This window comes from Syngnathus typhle, linkage group LG14 (genome assembly GCF_033458585.1).
Source record: "Syngnathus typhle isolate RoL2023-S1 ecotype Sweden linkage group LG14, RoL_Styp_1.0, whole genome shotgun sequence".
NCBI lineage: Eukaryota > Metazoa > Chordata > Actinopteri > Syngnathiformes > Syngnathidae > Syngnathus > Syngnathus typhle.
The window spans coordinates 1,241,733-1,260,035 of record NC_083751.1 but is presented as its reverse complement, the minus strand read 5'-3'; the positions used below and the strand labels follow the sequence as shown (position 1 = coordinate 1,260,035).

Here is an 18,303-nt window from a genome sequence, read left to right as displayed (position 1 = left end):
GAGTTTTGCGTGTGTGGACGCATTGGGGTGCAGGGATTTAAAAAGCCAACACTTATTTTAATAACTTTTATTTCACAGGAGGTCCTTTGGTCGTCAATTATTTAAGACATTCTACAGTCATTGCGTGAACTAAGACTGTCCACAAGAGGGCGACAATCAATGCAGTCCAGAACGTTGGAGCTCAGTGGCGCCCATTGAAGTCTGCACAAAAGTCACTCGGCGGTTGCATCAGTTACTTCCGTCTTGCCCTTTTACGTATGCAATGCCCAAAAACATGTTATGTAATCAAGTGGCTTTCTGAGTTACTAACTTAAACAGTGCACGGTAAATACAGGCATGTTTTTCTGTTATATAATATTTCATTATGCACTGTACAACCCTTTCGTTGGAAAGTTTGCTTCTTACTGTGAAGAGTCAATATAACAGACAGAATTAATACATTTGGAAAGGTGTTCTCAACCTTACCTTTGGACAGATACAGTCTTGGTCATTGGCCTCCCTATTGCCTACATACTGTACGGAGAAGACAGGAGATTGTTGTCACATAAACTCAACAACCAGTACTTGCCAGACATTCCTGCAGCTCCTTCAATGTTGCTGTGGTCTCTTGTTAGCCACTTTTGGAAGGGCATCCAGTTCTTTGTAATGTCACATTTTTTACAAGATGACTTCTTTTTGACCAGTTCAATTTGAACTTTTAAGAGTATGTCCATTTCTATCAGCATTTCATATTTTGTTTCACATAAAGTAGCATGGTGGAGCAAGTAGCTCTTGCAACAGGTTGCATCAGTCATGTATGGCGAGGCCTGTGGAAAGAAAAACCCCACAGTGGCATTCCAGAAGTGGAACCACATCCACGTCACCACAGGGAGTGTCGGGAAAAGTGAGGTGGTAGTTTTACTTATACCCAAGGACATGTGACACAGCTCAAATATCAGTGAGTGTGACTGATAAGATGATTTACGGCAAACAAGCCTCACTCAGCCTTGGCCAAAAGATAATGCTAGTTAATGTGAAACCAAGTATCTGGTTTCCAATTCCTACTTTACAGGAAATCATTGAGCACAATGATTAATTGACATCACGTGGACACGTGAGTTATTAAAATAATTTTATTGCTTTTTTTTTTAACAATGCAAAATTCTGGAAGCTTATCTTAAATCAAATGTATCCAATTTCCAACCAATTCTTTACAGGAAATTAACGAGCACGATTAATAGAAATCACACAGACACGTGAGTTATTAAAAGCATTTTATTGCCTTTTTTTTTTTTAGAAAAACAGTACAAAATCTGAAACAACTTTTGTTGGAACAAGTGTTGCTTTGAGTGAACTGCAATCATTCACATGGTACAGTAAAGTGCTTATCTTAAATCAAAACGGGGTGATATTTTTTAGGATGAATTTAGTCCAAACTTCTTCCCCAAAGGGCGTAGAGATCAAGCAATGGCTCTCAAGCCTCATTTTAAGGACTGTCCTTCAGCACTTGAGTTCAATTCGGAAGGCTGCGAGAAGTATTGCTGGCTTTTTTTTGCCTGTGAACTGCAAATTACAGGAAGGGTTGATACTTTTCTAATGAATGACTTAAACACTCCGTCAAAATGACAAACATAAAAAGTGAGAGGCTAACAATCAAACTTTCTCCCCCTGAGACAGTTTTAAAACTGCCATTTCACCAAAAAGTAAAAATAATCATGACCAAGAACTCTTACACCAGTCATGATTGAGTATTATGTGCGTATTTTGATTGTAAATATCAAATCCAGTCCAAAACCTTGTGATGTTTGATGGGGACGAGAAAAAAAAAAATACTGAACTGTATCAGGTGTTTTAAAACCCCCAAAAGATTGCCTTAATCATCAGCTTAATGCAGTTCAATGTAGGTTCCCAAATAGAGAAGTGAAAATACAAATTCAAGTCTTATTATAAGACATAAAATCCCCATGATGAATCTGGAGGTGATTTGGAAAGCTATTTCAGCGTCCTGTTATCAGCAGAGTGGTAACCATTTGTCGAGTACCATTGCCAGTGTATGGCCGTCTGTTCGGTTGGGACATCTTCCGATGTACCAGGTCATGACTTGAGTCCTCTTTAGTGAAACGGACCTCGTCGTTTTTATCACTGCCTATCACCGTCTCACAATTAACGTCTTTCGAGAATTAAAACAATTGTTGCCAACTCGTGAAACAAATACTGTCTGGGCAAGAACGCTCCAGCTCAACTCAAACTTCTGCCGACTTGCATATTCGCAACTTGACGTACATTAAACAAACTTAGGAAACCAGCCGGGGATTCACCTGGACTCAACCGCACCTCCATGACAATCACCAAGTACAAAATTATAAAAAAAAAAAAAGCCATACAAAAATCAATGACAAAAAAAAAAGCGGCACATTTACATGGAGTTTTTAACATAACAAAAAAAAATAAAAACAAGGTAAACATAATACCGCTACACATTTCTGGAAGACTTTTTTTTTTTTGTTATTTTTCCGGAATGTTTTTTTTTTTTAGATGTTTTTTTGGGAGGGGTGGGGAACTGTTTTCAATTATGTTAATTGGAAATCAACATCTCAATAAAAATAAGACAAAGCATTGAAAATGCTGAAGGTTCAAATAAGTGTATTCAATTAAATGACGAGGTCACATTGGCCAAAATGTGCTTTTCAAACCCTGAAAGAGAGAATTCTAACCTTCAGTGCCAAAACGATGAACGTCAGCACCGATTCACACATTGATGGCATATAAAAAAAAAAAAATGAAAAAAAAAAAATACAAAAAATGAAAAAATCATATACGCCGGGTGTGACCATGGGACAAATTCTTGATGAAGAAAAAAATAATCTTAGACTGTGATCATTAATCCGAGCAAAGCAACATACCAGACACTGCTCTAGTCGACCGAATAGTCATACGTACTTTAGATCTGCGTTACCGGCAATACGGCAACTCATACATCATGGCTGGCAGTGTACGGACCTTCTCTGCTCTTGGAGCTTTAATTGCGTAGCCGCCAGACCCAAATTGATTTGCAAAACTCTCATTTTGCTTTCGAGTGGCGAACAAAGGGGAAAATAAATACTGTAGCGTTTGCGAGCGACCACCAGGCACAGACAGCGTTGGCTTGCAGCTCTTCCAGCACCCCTCTGTGCACCTTCATCTTGGCATATTGCATAAGCTTGTATGTATGGATGTGCAGACTGACCATTGGTGCGGCGGATACATACAGTCAAAGAGAACATTCCAAACAACTTCATTCACAGTGGATCCAGTTGTAACGTGAGGGGTGGGGGGGGAGCAGCATGAAAGATTGTCCTTTGGTGTCTGAGCTTAGTTTAAAACTTAAGTGTTGAAAGGAGGGGGGTTATTAAATTAGAAAAGAGTTAACCCCAAAAAACGAGACATCTCCAGGCTGATGTGCTTCAGAAGTGCTGCCGAAGGTCAAAAGGCATTTTACAAGAAGACCTGCGGTCGGTCTCCCCCTTACAGCGAGGCAGAAAGAGCCTGAATGGCGAGGGGACCGAGGCCAGCTAGAGTCAAAGACAGGCAGGGAGAGGAGGAGGAGGAGCAGGTCTTCGCGGGAGGTCTGAGGTCAACGTGGAGGAAAGTTTAGGCACAGTCCCCCACAATAACAAGAGGGGCCAAGAGCTGACGCAGCTCGGCGGCGGAAACGGCGCCGCTCTTGGGCTGGCTGCCGCGCTGCCTTCGCCTGGCCAGCTGCGAGTTGGAAGGAGGAGAGAGGCGCACGGAAGAGCCACCGGCAGCGGTGACCACAAAGGGGGTCTCCAGCTGATTCTGCTCCTCCATGCCGTCCCGTTCGGCCAGCTGCCGATTCACAGCCATGGCCTTGTCCGCAAAGAAGGTCAGATCCCTCGCATTGCTGTTTCTGAGGGAAAAGGAGAACAAGGCATCCAATGTTAGCCCAACTAAGAAGCGTTTGGGATCGAAATCGGGCATGGCCGACCATCTGCCTCACCTCTGGTGAAAAACTGGAGTAGGCAAATTGTCAGACGCGCCCTGAGAAAGAAGACGAGAACATTTCAATACGCATCCTGATTCACAGAAGTAGCTGGATGGATGGTGGATACTCACCCCCTGCACCCAGGGGTGCTGCAGCACCTGGCTAGCGCTAAGGCGATTTTTGGCATCCCGAACCAGTAGTCTGGAAATAAGGTCTTTGGCACTTGAGGTGATATGAGCCCATTCTTTGTCAGGAAACTCATACTTTCCTTCCTGAATACTTTCAAACAGGGTGTTCTACGGACAGAGGAATAAAAATAATCATTTTCAAAACATAATATAATCCAGAGCAATTATTATTATTATTTTTTTTTTAAAGTCCACAAGCTCACCTGGCATCTGTGGCAGGGTTCACCCAATTCCCAACCACAGTCACCCCCGCAGTGGCCCACAAAGGGTGGATAACCACTCAGCATGATGTACAAGATAACTCCCAGGCTCCAGAGGTCACAACGTTTGTCATAAATAGTCGCCTCCTCGCTGAAGGCCTCCACCACCTCGGGCGCCATGTACTCTGCCGACCCGCACTGTTGGGGGGGGGGGACACCACACTTAGCCACAGGCTTAGCAAACAGCAGCGCACATCAAGAGTCTTTTCTTTCCTCGCATTCCTCAGTTTAGCTGACACCTCGTGTTGAAGCTAGAGGCGTAAACTGGGACGAGCTATAAAAGTCACATGCTTATCTCCACAAGGATGGGCCAGTTAAAAAAAAAAAAAGGGCACTGAGCAGCTTTTCTTTGTGTGGCAAGTCAAAACATGTTGTGCAACAATCCCTGCACAGCATCAAATGGGGCTTGCAGGTTTGCATGAACATTGAGTCACAACTTGGACCATCCAGCTGCACACTGTAAACAGTGGACTCGGGTCAAAGGCTGGCGAGCAGGCTCTGCTCTGACGTTGCCTTGTTATGTATCCAAGACTGAAATTAGGCCAAACACTGAGCTCAGCAAAGAGGATTGGACATCCTGCAGAACCACAGACTGGGCTCAGCCACTTACATAACACACACACACAAAAGCACCAACGCCTTAATGGGGGGGGGGGGGGGAGCAGGTCACTAGTTTACAAGACGCTTCATTGAAAATTCAAGGGTGCCAGATGTCATCTGCCCGTTTACTTAAACTGTACGCTTTTTTTTTTTTATACAGTTTGGCTTGGAGACCGAGGCCAACTCCTTGTCTTGTGTTTACATTGAGCAAGACTATTGCAAAACATCCCGGCAGCTCCTCCTCCACCATAATTTCAACATGAAATGTGTTGCGCAGGAATCTGAGCTCAAACAAAGCTGCTTCTGTCGCAGGGAGAGAGAAAAAAAAAAAATCCCAACCCCCACATGTCTACCATCGACATGTATGGGAAGCCTGCCCCTGCAGACAATACTTGAAAAAAAAGAAAAAAGAGGCAGGCCAAAAATACAATTCAATAAAACTTCAGTTAGCTTGGTCCACGTGCAACAGCAGAAACGAGGGGCTAACCCGAAACTCATGCCACAGATGCCGATCACACAAGCGGTATGTCACGTACCCACAAAGTTTCATCTACGCAACACAAGCTGGGACTTTCCCGTGACCATGTGACTAGTCCGCCCATAACGACGCCGCAGCCCTGAGGTCGGTAAACAAGATTACCTGGTGAGCTTTCAGAGAGACTTGCCAATAGGATAGCAGCCACAACTGCTTTAATTTTAGCTCAACGGGACTGTCCCTGTGCAACGCCTCATTTCCGCTTCTAACCATCTCCCAAATACTGCACACCGGAAAAGTAGATCCGAAATAGCGCGGCGGATAAATGCAATAGCTGCAAAACTATGTATGTAAATAGTTTTCAAGTGCACAAATGAAGCATGACTGGGGGCAGAGAAATGAAAAGCAGATAACATTGTTGCCGAGACCTATGCAGCGAGAGGAAGGGGAAAGAAAAAAAACAAGCTCGGGCACAGGAACAGGGTGACCCTCCCCCTCGCACTCAACCAATCACATCTCAGTTGCTAGGTATGGGAGGGGAGGATAAAAACCTTGATATCTTTTGTATAAAAAAAACATCAGGAAGAAATGTAGTCTTGTGGTCATGGTGCATTAAATAAGCAGAGACAGCGTGGATTGCCTCACACATTTGTGTGAGTCTCTTTAAACAAAAACACGGCCTTGGCAGTTCCTCGCCATCCTTCCACGACTGTTCCAATACTTCCGAAAACCTTTGCTCGCTTGTTTTCGCTAACTAGATCTGCACATTATCTTATCTATATGGCTCTTCATTATCGATTTCAACAGGAAGATGAAGTTAGCACGAGTGGAATAACAGCCCCCACAACACACAGCATTCCTTTGGGCTAAAAGCGCTAACGCCCCCCCCCCTTCCCTTCACCTGCTCTCATCCATCCATCACGTACACACAGACGGTCTGTGTCAACACATAGCAAATGCCAGAATCATAACATGGCGGAGCGTCCCACGTATCACGGCCACTCTGCTTCGGCATTGAGACGAAGGGTGAACAATCATAACCTCAAACTCTCGGGTATTTACAACTGATAAGTAGGACGTGTACCTTACACCCAAGGATATCGAGCAGGCCGATACGATAACGGAACGTCGCCAGGCCGGGGAATGAAAAAGTCATCGGGGGGCCGTGCTCAACACCCTCATGTCGCATATTACGAGCACAATCATTTATTGAACGTGACAAATAGTTAATGATGAACTTACAGGCGTGAGGAGCTCAGGAGTGGAGATGGGTGAGCTGTCACTGTTCAGTTTGATTCCGCTGCCCAGGTCGAAGTCACAAATCTTGACTGGGGAAATCTGACAGAGGAATAACGAGATTAGAAGAAATATTGAGACGATTGTCAAAGTCCAAAAAATCATTTTCACCTTGTCTGCACTTTCACAGAGGATGTTTTCGGGTTTGAGGTCTCTGTGTGCCATTCCTGGAAATGAGCAAGTCAAATGTCATGTTTCGGAAAATGCCAAAATGGTGAGCAGATGCTCAATTCAGTAAAAGCAAAAAAAAGAGAAATTTCTCACCTTTGTTATGGAGGAAGTCCAACGCACTAGCAATGTCCTGCACAACAACTCTGGCTTCCTGCTCACTGAAGTGCTGCCTTTTGTGAATGTGTGCCAAAATGGACCCTAATGGGAGAAGGAAACACAAACACATAAGCTACTTCCAAAAAGAAAAAGCCGCCAGGAGGCAAAACGAAGCCTTGTGTGAGAAGAGCTGCAACTCACTCACCTCCTCGGAGCTTTTCAAACACCAGATAGAACTTGTCTTCCTCCTCAAAGAACTCCACCAATTCCAGGATGTTACTAAGACAAAACAGGCAAAATGTCATCTAAGCAAAGTCATCTAATTTTATTTTGGTTGAGTTTGTGATCACTACCTGTGGCCCTGGCACTGGTAGAGCATTTCGACCTCGCGAAAGACTCGGCTGCGGCTGTGGCCGGGGATTTTTTCAATTATCTGGAAGAAAAACATTTCCGTTCACTGCTTAGTATGGGGGAGCAAGTCATCGACTGTAGTTAAAAATAAAGAGCGGATATAGAATGCTATGCCTCCACCCACATATGCCATGGCAAGTTAATAGCAGGCACCCCACCCCGCGCGTGACACACTTGCAAAGTTACTTCAACCTACTTTTCCTGCTACCCGACAAACAAAGATCACCAAGCATCTTTAAATTTAGCGCCGTGTGTCAGCCTAATTTAAATCTCAAGTGCGCTTAAGTATTCCTCTTTTGAAACATTCCGTGAGCTAATCCCAAACTGTTTACGGTCAAAATAAAAGCGTCTAAATATAACCGCGCTCCGCCGTGCGGGGCTTAAACCGCCGAGGGGGGCCACCGGGGCCGTGCCAAGAGAACCGTAGACTGCTGACACTAAAACCAAAGGCCTGAATGTTCCAGTCGTGGCTAGTTATTGTTTGCGTGGATGTTGTGCCCATTCCTCTTCCTGGTAGCTGGATTACATTTGCTTTTCAAGCCATGCGTCTAGGATTAATGCACGGACAAGAGCGCCGCGCTCATAAAAATCAGAGTTGGCAGCTCGAACTAGCACCATGGTGGAGTGGACATCAAATATATAAGAGTGTGTTGACAATTATGGGGGAAAAACAAGAAGGTCAAGGAACCATCTGACAGGTAGGTGCTAAAAATGCACAGCCTGAAGCTTTGTTACAATCGCAACTCTCCAGTCTAGGGGGGAGGGATGCGAGACGGGACATCTGGCAGAAGCTGTCTGAGCCCCCCCCCACCACCATCACCCTCCCCTTTCAACAAGCAAGTGACCTACTGCACACGCAGAAAGTCCCCAGGGATCATCCATAACGGCGTCACAGTATAAACAATAGCAACAGACCCTGGTCACGACATCAAACGCTTGCCTCAAGTCGTTTTAATTATTCATTTGCATGATATGGACACAATGTGGATTCTTGCTTGCATAAATTCATCTAACGCAAAACATTGCACTCTTCACACTGGTGCAGAAAAAAAACATTTTGCAATACGCCATTTTCAAAACAAGATAAAGGCGCGTCTTAAAAGTAAAAATAAAAAAAATGCAGAGTAATAAAACCCACGTAAACATCCTGGGTGACAATGTTCACCCAGCGCCGCCCACAACCCCCCCCCCTTCTTCCCCTATATGACGGTTTTGTTTTGGCAGCACACAATGTTCTCTCTCGCTCGCTCGGAGCATCAACTCTGCGCGCAGTAGGAGTGGAATGAATGGGAGGGAGAGTATATATCCCTCCCTACTCTGTGAGTGGCTGGCTGCATGTAAAAACAGCAAGGGGAGTGTCTGCTGACTGCAGCTAATTCCACAGCAGCAGTGGCACACAAAGAGAATCACGGGGCAGCCAATGCAAAGAGTCCTGCTTTCCAATCCAAACATGATCTTACCTTGACAGCATACTCTTTGTTGGTGATAAGGTTGATGCACGTTTGCACCCTGGCATAGGCACCCTCTCCGAGTACTTCATCCTGCAGTCTGTACACATCTGCAAGAGGTTGAACGAGAGTTGAATCTTCATGCGGGGACATTTTACGTCAAGCCACTGTGATTTTACCTTCAAATCGTCCAGAGAAACTGTCTGTTGCCCTGCAACGCTTCTTCTTCTTGTTCCTCTTCTTGGCATCTGGGATGTCTATGGGCTGGCTGGAAGGTATGTCTGTCACAATAGGCAGGCCATTAGTGCAAAGGTGACAAATATGCAGCCACGACAAAATGCGTCACTCCAAAGCTAAATCAGAATTAGGAGATGGCCACTTTAAAAAATAAAAATAAAAAATACCCACCATGCCTTGAGGAGGAATCAAAATCAAATGATGAATCAATAAGATGAGATCCATTTTGGGTGAAGCCATCGGTCGCAAAAGGATTTTGGCCCTGGGGAAAAAGATATTGAAAATAAGAGACAACTTCCTCAACACTCTTTTGGCTCAGCTGTGCCAAGTTTGAATCCAACAAGAGGAAACTGGCTTATCCGGTCTAAAACATAACAATAAAACTCAAGGCCGACATCAAACTGCAATTGGGTTATATACGTGCTGGAGCAAAACTTCTGCCCTACTTTATCTAGCTGCATATCCACCCATGCATTAAGGCTCATAAATTCAGTGATTAAAAATGATTTGATTATTAGCAATTCTCTCACGTGTGCAATAAACCAAACAAATCCACCCGCACATGCGCAGAGACGTGACGAACCTTAAAAGAGCGATGGAATCCAGTGACTTCGGTGATTTTATTTTGCACCATTTTGCTTCGATTTGGGAGATTCGTTTTGGATGGCGGCTGCGGCAGTGGTGTCTGGACTATCCGATTGCACTTTCTCCGAAACTGAGATGTTTCAGAAAGAGTTGCAACAGATCACACTGGGGTCAGCTTTCTGCGGTGCTTTAAACCGGAGCCCTGTGGACAACGCAAACATGCAATGCCATTATTTCGAACGCTGCCAAGTAACGCAAAGTAGATTTAAAAAAAAAAAGGGAATTACCCATGTGAAGGAAAAACACAAATTCGAAGTATCCAAATCTGACATATATTACGCAAGGCACTGAATTTACAGAGGAAACATCACATTTTACGCTCAAAATAGGTTGACAAAATTGTGACGTAGCGCTAACTTGACCATAAACTAAACAACGCGTGCTAAACTACAAGCTAGCAGCGGAGGGGCCATTTAATGTTGAGTTCATCTTTAGTAACCGATGTGAAACATCAAGAAAAAATCATCAGGTCATTTTTTTTTACCCTTACGTAAGATTTAAAGCCAAACAACCAATTATCATCGCTTGCACGATTAGTGACGCATACAATTAACATTCACAGCAAAAAAAAAAAAAAACACAAGACAGGTAAAAATAGAGCACTTACCCGATTGTTATTTTTACAGCTCCAGTGTTAGCGTCGTGATTGGACCCACTGCTTAGACAGCCGCAGAGGACGGTCGTGGGGGGGAAAAGGCCGATTGCAAGGATGTGGAAGGTGGTGGAAAGCGAGCAGCTGCAGCCTTTTTATAACCTCATGGTTGACTCCTCCTTGTCCCGCCCCTCCTCTTCGGCCACGCCCCTCACTTCTTCACATTGCGTCAGCAGGCTAGAACAATCATGTGCTTTCTCGAAGCGGACCTCAGTGGCTGTGTTCCATTTCTTATTCCCTTTAATTCTTTTAGTAGGCGAGAAGTTTAAAGATACACTATTCAACCAATAGATGATTAATTTATGGTGATCTATTTATTTGGAAGGCCATTCACGTGGCCACTGCTGAAGTCTACTCAGCTCCACTGGAATTAGATTCAAAGATAATGTTCGTACGAACGAAATGGTACCAGCCCACATAGCAATGGTTCGTTTCCACAGAGCACACCCCAGCATTGTCATTGTTTATGATCTCGTCAGTGGGAGGAACGACAGGAAGCTGGTGCAACATGTCGACAGACAAGATCCACGAGTTTAAACAAAGCGAGCCATAATATCACAGGAATATTTTTCAATGTGGCTGTCGTCCGGGATTCAACTTGGTCAGATGGACATTGAAGCATCTTGGTTTCGTGTATCTAAGCACATGACCCCTGCTACCTTGACCTTTTGTTTCTACTACAATACACACATATTATTGAATTGCCTCACATAGAATAATTATTGTTTGGACAATTCTAATTGAGTATTATTAGAAGCAACCCAAGATATAAGAGCCAATGCTAGCTAGATAGCAAGTTAACAATGTTGTATCTGGCCTTAATCATTCAATTTGGGGATTTAGCTGAGAACAAGATGGAAAAGAATATTGATTAGTAGTGTAATGAATAATTTTTGATGCACAGAAGTGAACATAGGACTTTTTGACAATACAACAAGACGTGCCATATTAGTACACGTACATAGGCTGTTTATCATTTGGCTGTTGTGTATATACATGGCCTAGAAGTGTTTTACCTACAAATATTTGTCGTAATAATTTAACGGCTTTGCCAATACTGTTGAGTTCGCATGGTCATAATAGTCAAGTGAGGACGCTTTCTATTCTTTAGCACTTTTCTGAACTTGAATCAACAAGAAATGCTCTCTCAGAGATGACAAATGATGATTTCTACGAATCAATCTCGCCTTGAGCGCTAAACAACTAGGTGAGGGTTCTGGACAGTGCTTCCAACCTTCTTGTTTTTGCCAAGCGCACGTGGCACATTTTGAAGCCTGATGATGAGGCTGCCTGAGATCTGTGTGGAAACTTTATCTCATGCTTGTGATAATGAAAGAAATCCAACATACCTGATGATCTTCAAACATACTCTGCACTTCTGCTGATTGTGACATTCCGGAGATCTAGCATACTCGTGCTATATTCTGTTATTAAAAGCAAAATTGATTTTACTAAGGCGCATGTTCCAGGATAGCATATTAGTACCGTATTTTCCAGCCTATAAGGCGCACCGGACTATAAGGCGCACCTTCAATGAATGGCCCATTTTAAAACTTTATCCTTATATAAGGCGCACCGGACTATAAGGCGCACCATTAATGCATCATGTCAGATTTTTAATCCAAATCAAATCATTCTCCATTTTATCTTTTTTATTTCAACTTCAGACGGAAACAAATTACTTTATAATCAGAAAATAATGATCCATAGTCTTTTTGCGTCATGATTCATACTCTTCAGCGGGCCACTTATGATTGATTTCATGACACAATGCTTTGGGCCAGTTTAAATTTAGGAATTTGGTCCATATATAAGGCGCACCGGGCTATAAGGCGCACTGTTGGTTTTTGAGAAAAATTTAGGTTTTTAGGTGCGCCTTATAGGGCGGAAAATACGGTAGTTAGAATGCATGGATTCAGTGGAATGGTACAACAAAAAATATCTCAGCAGACCACCACTGAAGTGTCCCAGTGAAGACAAAGTTACGATTTTTTTTTGTTGTTGACCCAAATGCATATTATATATATGCTCTACATGTGGCATGCCCTTATTATGAACTTTTGTTCTGTCCTGCTGTGCACAATACATTTGATTGTTTATCAAGGGAGTCTCAGCTGAATCCATGTAAGGCTTGTTTTCAGTACTTTTTCTGTCTTGTGACTGGAGGCTTCCTGCTCTCCTCCCTGTTTCAGCTTCCACCCCTCCAACATCCACTCGTTTGGTAGCAAACATTACGCAAGCATAAGGCCGACCGTCCCTCCCTTTCTATCTGGCAGCACACGTTGTAGTGTGTTGAACGTTTTCGAAGAGCGAAGCTTGGGCCAGGAGGAGGAGGGGGGGGGGGCACAATGTTACTACAGGTCAAACCCAAGTAGGACGGGCCATCATAAACAGCTTCAGTTAACAACAATGTCATCTTTGATGGCTCTCAGAGGATATCGGTTTCTGACGGGGAATGCTTGTAATTCGGTATGTCCCAGTTGTTGTTTACATGTACATGGTGTCAATTTACTGTATTTGAAAGACTGTCTGCAAAATATGAAGGCACGCACGTGGTGGCCCCTATAGCTAGCAAACTATTTGAGTCCACAATTTGGAAGTGGTTGTGTGTTTTCTGTCAATCATTCCGAGATAAGCAGAATGTTTTGTTTTGATTGATAGGTTCACCGAATGTACGTTCCAGGTTTTCAAAGAGCATTGGACCTGTCCAGAGAGATTTACTGACTCCATTTTTTTATTTCAAGGTTTAGGCATTTGGGACAAGGAATCATATTTGGTCAACAAATAAAGCTGAAGTTTGCATGTTCTTCCTTTGCCTGTGTTGTTTTTCTGCAGGTACTCCGACATCTTCCAAAAGAAAACATGTTAGACTCACAGATGGCCCAAAATCGTGTAAAAGTGACTCCAACTGTGACCTGAATGAAGAAGACAAGTGGATAGATAATTGACTAAATATAAAATCATGGACTTGTGCATGTGCAAATGCATTCACATGCAGCACATCGAAAGCAAGGCTAATAAAACTGCCACATATTGAGAAGATCAAATTAAGCCGCATACATTTCTCAAGTAGTAGTAAGGTCAGTGCTCTCAAGTATGCTTTTTCTAAGAAGCAATCCCTCCAAGACACTTCTCAGAAAATAAGTCGTCATCCAGAAAGGTCTCGCCAAAACTCTTGTCGTTTGATGTGGTTCCGTTTGTAAATCAAAACTAGAAGCATCCAAATTCTATATTGCTCATTTTGGGTGAGCTTGAGTCTTGTAACCATCTAAATGTACAACACATTTTTTTTCAAACAAGTCCTGTCCTTAAATTCCTAGAAAATACATTCCGAAGCACATCAACAAAACTCTAAAACCGTTAGGGTGTGTTCTCTTTCCACACTTGTGTGCTGAGTCACGAAACCAACAGTGCAAATACTGACACTGTGCCATCAAAACAACATCTAGGAGAGGAGATGGACTCTCTTAAGTCTGATTGGTGCCTTTAAGTTCTTCCCACTAGTCCACGGCCTCTGCCTCGCCCTTGCCCTCATGTCTTGCGAAACGCTCAGTCCGGTCCGGAGCAGAACGAACACAACACAGACTCACGTCAGGCAGGGGGAGGGGACAGTGTGCACCACATGCACAGCACGGCTCATCCTGCACGTAGCATGCATATGCTTGCAGGGGTGCGTCCATTGAAAAGAGAGAGCAAAGGGAGGAAGGATCAGGTTGCAGCAGGCCTTGAGCTCCCTGGAATGCTTGTTATTGTAGGGCGGAGTTACGGATTTATATTTTTTTAAACTAGGGGTTGGGAAACTGGGCTCTGGGGACTCCTAAAGGTTCCGTGAGCCGTAGCTTGGGGGTCCACAAAATAATTGTCATTTTAAAAACTGCATACATAATTGAGGGTAATATAATATTGGCTTGGCGCCATCTAGTGGTGTACTGATGCCAAGTTCCCACGTTGAACTCAGGGGAGGAGCTTCATCAGTGATCTTTAGATTCAACATTTAGGTGTAAGATGTATATATTGTCATTTTAATAAACAAGATGACATTGTTGCAAATGTACAAAAAAATACTCCATCGGGTTTCTGAACATCCTTTCAAAGTAATGTGGCAATTTAATTATCCAAGTTCTATGTGTACTGTCACATTTCCTCACTTGTCCTCGTGTCCAAGAATCCATGTCATTATTGACGTCAGTCGCGTCTAAATCCAGCGAAGTTGTCCTCCAGCGTGTTCCCTGAGTAGTTGTTGACACAGCCCTACAAAACAAGCTCCATTCACCCTCCCGTGGAAGCACGGTGGATCAGACTGCCCTGGTTTATTACGTAAGTAAGTCATTGAGTAGACTCATTAACCCGAGACAGTATGGTGAGCGCAACCCCCCAAGCACGAACCCCTTGCTACCTCCCTGCAGTTTTACAGCCAGGTTGCTGAATGATTGACGACTCAGTGCTTTTCTGCGTCTGCCGCCATCTAGTGGCCTGTCGAAAAAACGCTCTCGTCTCGTGTTTGGCAGCAGCTTGTCACATGAGGCTCGGCTCGGGTCTCGTGTAGGAGTCGTTCGGTATGTGCGACATGCGCCAGCAGATCTGACACCTGAGAAACTGCCTGCCGACTGGCTGGAGGAGGCCCGACGTGTACCCGATAAGGTCACCTGCCAGCCATGTTGTATTTTTAATTCTCATTTCAGTGTATAAATCCTACAGGATTGCAACATTGTTCCCAGAAATGAAAAGGAATGGATGGAAAATGCATTGTAGCAGGACCCTAACTCAAAGAACCAGATTTCAAAAATGCATGAAGAAAATAAGACAAGTAGCTTCACTCAAGTTCTAATCGAGTAGAAACTTTTAATGCAACAAGGTGAGCACGACTGTACAGTAACAACTCCGACTCATTTCATTTTGGACGAGCAAATACATGCAGGAATGATTTGAAATTCAAACAAGAACAACAACATTAACTGTTTTGATCAAATGTTTTCACTTACAACTTGGTTAAAATCTACAGTCTGTAGCTAAAATAGATTACAGTACTTAAATATAAAAATAAACTCTTTATGAACGTATTTGTCATTTAGAATCTCAACTGCAGTTTTTTTTTCTCTCCAATAGACGGGACGGACGGACGAATGTGATTGTCCGGCTTGTGAACATCCACAAATTAGCTGGGCCTCCTCAGTGGCACATCCGAGAGGTCATCTCTTTCTGTGGAGAGGGGAAAAAAAACATAACTGTGGCACACCCAAAACGATACACATGGCAAAGCTACCGTAATTTTCGGACTATTAAGTCGCGGTTTTTTTTTCATAGTTTGGGTGGGGGGGGGGGGTTGACTTATATACATATATATGTTTTTTTCACTTTTTTGGGCATTTTATGGCTGGTGCGACTTATACTCCGGTGCGACTTATAGTCCGAAAATTACGGTAACTTGAATTTAGTAATGCTATGTTCAATTTTTTTTTTTTTTTTTTTGAGTTACCAGAGGCTCCAGCTCTTTGTGGTCCGTGAGGTTGAACTCTGTGACAAAGTAATAGAAATGCTTGTAGCAGGTATTGACGTGAGCCTCGGCCCCCATCTGGCTCACGCGGTCAAAGTGGTGAATGTAGACGTGGACAAACACCCGGAAGAGGCGGGATAAAATCTTCTTCGCCACTTGCATGAAGGTCTTAGGGAATGGAGTACCTTGGGATCACACACATGGAGACGGGTTTATTTTGCTTGCTTGAGCTGCCACTCCTGCCACACAACAATTGGGCCAAATTGTGGTGACTCATTTAGGACATCCTTTTCTCCCAGCCATCCAATAACCTCCCTGGGATGATTTTCCAGAAGGCATCATGAGTGTCAGTGTTTACCCCCAGCACAAATGCCTGCTGTCCGTTGCGTGACCCACTTTATAAATCCTTTGCTGGCATCTTTCTGTGGTGGTTGAAATACAAAGCCACAACAAGCTTCCCTTTTCACAGTTGCCATGGCAACAGCCTTGTCGATTTACTCAAACATTTGACTCATCTTGAGACCAGAAGTGTATCTCCCTCATTTTTTAAAAAAAATATTTTGCAGTTTTGGCATTGCGCATTTACCGAATAATTAAGATAAAGATTTGATTTTTTTTTGACAAGGTTATCACACAAAACACAAAGTCTCACCGTTTATAAAGATGTCATATTTTTGGTCAAACTATTTTCAACACAGCGCTTGCTGAAAAAGACCAGTAGCAACTTGTTTCAACACTTACCGACATTGGTGGGGAAGATGTTTTCATTGTTTATCTGCACCTCGATCCAGTCCATGAGCAGGCTCATGTATTTGGGGGCCGAAAGCGCGGTGGGCCTCTTGTACTTGTGCTCGTCCTGCCAGCGATATTCGTACTTGGGCCCGCCCGACATGACGGGACAGGTCTGATCGGTGCACGAGTCGCTGATGGTGCCGTAGATGAGGTTGATGCGGTTGAAGAAGTCGACCACGTGGACCGCGACCCAGTCGTTGAGGTCCTCCCCGTGCGGGAGCTGCACGGCCTGCTTCAGGTCCAAGCCGGCGTTCAGAGAGGCCTGGGCCTTCTTGTGAAGCTCAAAACGCTGCGTGCCGGGTTCAAACTTGCGCTTGGGCCGGAATGTCCTGTCTTTGTTGAAAACTTGCTTCAGGGCCGTGGACATGGTTGCACGCCGAGATCCCGGGGAGATTAGCTTTCAGCACGTGGGGTGAATTAGTAACTGGTTTACTAGAAAGCTGGCAAAGCTGTGCTGTTCTTTTGGGAGTGTTTGTTTACGTTCTGTAAGGAAAGTGAAAACGGGTGGTTGGTTAGCAAGGCTATTGCACATCAGCGCTAGTTGATCAAGTAACACATACGATGACCGATTAAAGAAAATCAAGAAGGTTTAAACAAGTGATTCAATTGCAATCCATTTGCACGTAACCTGTTCCTTTTTGACATTTGGGTATGATGATGAGGTTGTTCTTGGGCAAAATGAGCGCTTTGTCTCAAAGGTTAGGAAACACGAGTGAGTGTCGGTCGAGTGGATTACACAACATCTGCAGCATCTGTGTCCCACTTTTGACACTGACAGGCCTAATCTCACATGCATTTATAATCTGGGAATATTTAAAAGATGCATACAACATTTGGATAAACGTTATCGCCGTTCCCTCAAAGTTAAAAGTTCAATAGTATAAAGGGAAGGCTTGCGTAAATACAATGAGTCACTTCCTATTTCAAGAGCTGAGCCTCATCGTGAAACTCAAGAATGCTCGGAATGACAATAAAAGCACGCTAAACCGCCTCTTAACGCTTTAAGAAGAACCTAATACAGATGTAAACTTGATATTTGGTCAAATGAAGTTTAGTTGAACACATTTGATTCATTGTTTCCCATATGAAAGCGGGGGATTAAATAGTGCGACTGATGACGACTGTAACTTTGTAACGAGGCTAGCTAACGCGCGCGGTTGGACTTGTTGCTTCGAAAACACTTAGCACATCCGAATAGTTCAACAAAATACCGAACTTTGCAACCGTATAATACCGTACGTATATTCAAAAGAAAACAGTCGGTACATCAAAGAGATCAGCGATGACGAAATGGCAGTGGAAAGCTACTTTTCCGAACTTACTTGTTCCGCCGCCTTTCCGCTCCGCCAATTCGATATTTCGTCCAAAGTATCCAGCAATCTATCGACACTGTTCTATCGATAACGTACAAAGATTAAAATGCGCGACCGTAATGCCATTCATACTGCAAATTTACAGTAAATTCCACAAACATGACACCTAAGTAAATGAAAGCAGCTAACATCAGACTCCTCCCTTCAAATAAAAAAAAGTCACGACAGTAAGTTACCGTTAGCGTTTTTCAACTTCCGGTGTCC

The 18,303-nt window shown here is 43.6% G+C and overlaps 2 protein-coding genes and 1 long non-coding RNA gene across 3 annotated transcripts; all 3 read right to left on the bottom strand.

Moving 5' to 3' along the window:
- Positions 1 to 1,240: 1,240 nt before the first annotated feature.
- On the bottom strand, positions 1,241 to 10,544 carry mknk2b (MAPK interacting serine/threonine kinase 2b). Its single transcript, XM_061296755.1, has 14 exons — positions 10,396 to 10,544; positions 9,727 to 9,930; positions 9,315 to 9,405; positions 9,086 to 9,187; positions 8,919 to 9,016; positions 7,401 to 7,480; positions 7,253 to 7,326; positions 7,045 to 7,149; positions 6,892 to 6,947; positions 6,727 to 6,822; positions 4,353 to 4,547; positions 4,093 to 4,257; positions 3,977 to 4,017; positions 1,241 to 3,886 (listed from the first exon to the last, which is right to left on the bottom strand). The coding sequence occupies exons 2-14, from the start codon at positions 9,775 to 9,777 to the stop codon at positions 3,610 to 3,612; spliced, it is 1,431 nt and encodes a 476-aa protein (XP_061152739.1). The 5' UTR covers positions 9,778 to 9,930; positions 10,396 to 10,544; the 3' UTR covers positions 1,241 to 3,609.
- Positions 10,545 to 13,146: 2,602 nt separating this feature from the next.
- On the bottom strand, positions 13,147 to 14,865 carry LOC133166660 (uncharacterized). Its single transcript, XR_009717829.1, has 2 exons — positions 14,031 to 14,865; positions 13,147 to 13,355 (listed from the first exon to the last, which is right to left on the bottom strand). It is a non-coding gene; the product is annotated as an uncharacterized LOC133166660 (long non-coding RNA).
- Positions 14,866 to 15,262: 397 nt separating this feature from the next.
- Positions 15,263 to 18,252, bottom strand: mob3a (MOB kinase activator 3A). The gene is made up of 4 exons (XM_061297763.1): positions 18,049 to 18,252; positions 16,676 to 17,209; positions 15,917 to 16,119; positions 15,263 to 15,639 (listed from the first exon to the last, which is right to left on the bottom strand). Exons 2-4 carry the CDS (start codon positions 17,091 to 17,093, stop codon positions 15,610 to 15,612), a joined length of 651 nt encoding a protein of 216 aa, XP_061153747.1. The 5' UTR covers positions 17,094 to 17,209; positions 18,049 to 18,252; the 3' UTR covers positions 15,263 to 15,609.
- Positions 18,253 to 18,303: the final 51 nt, after the last annotated feature.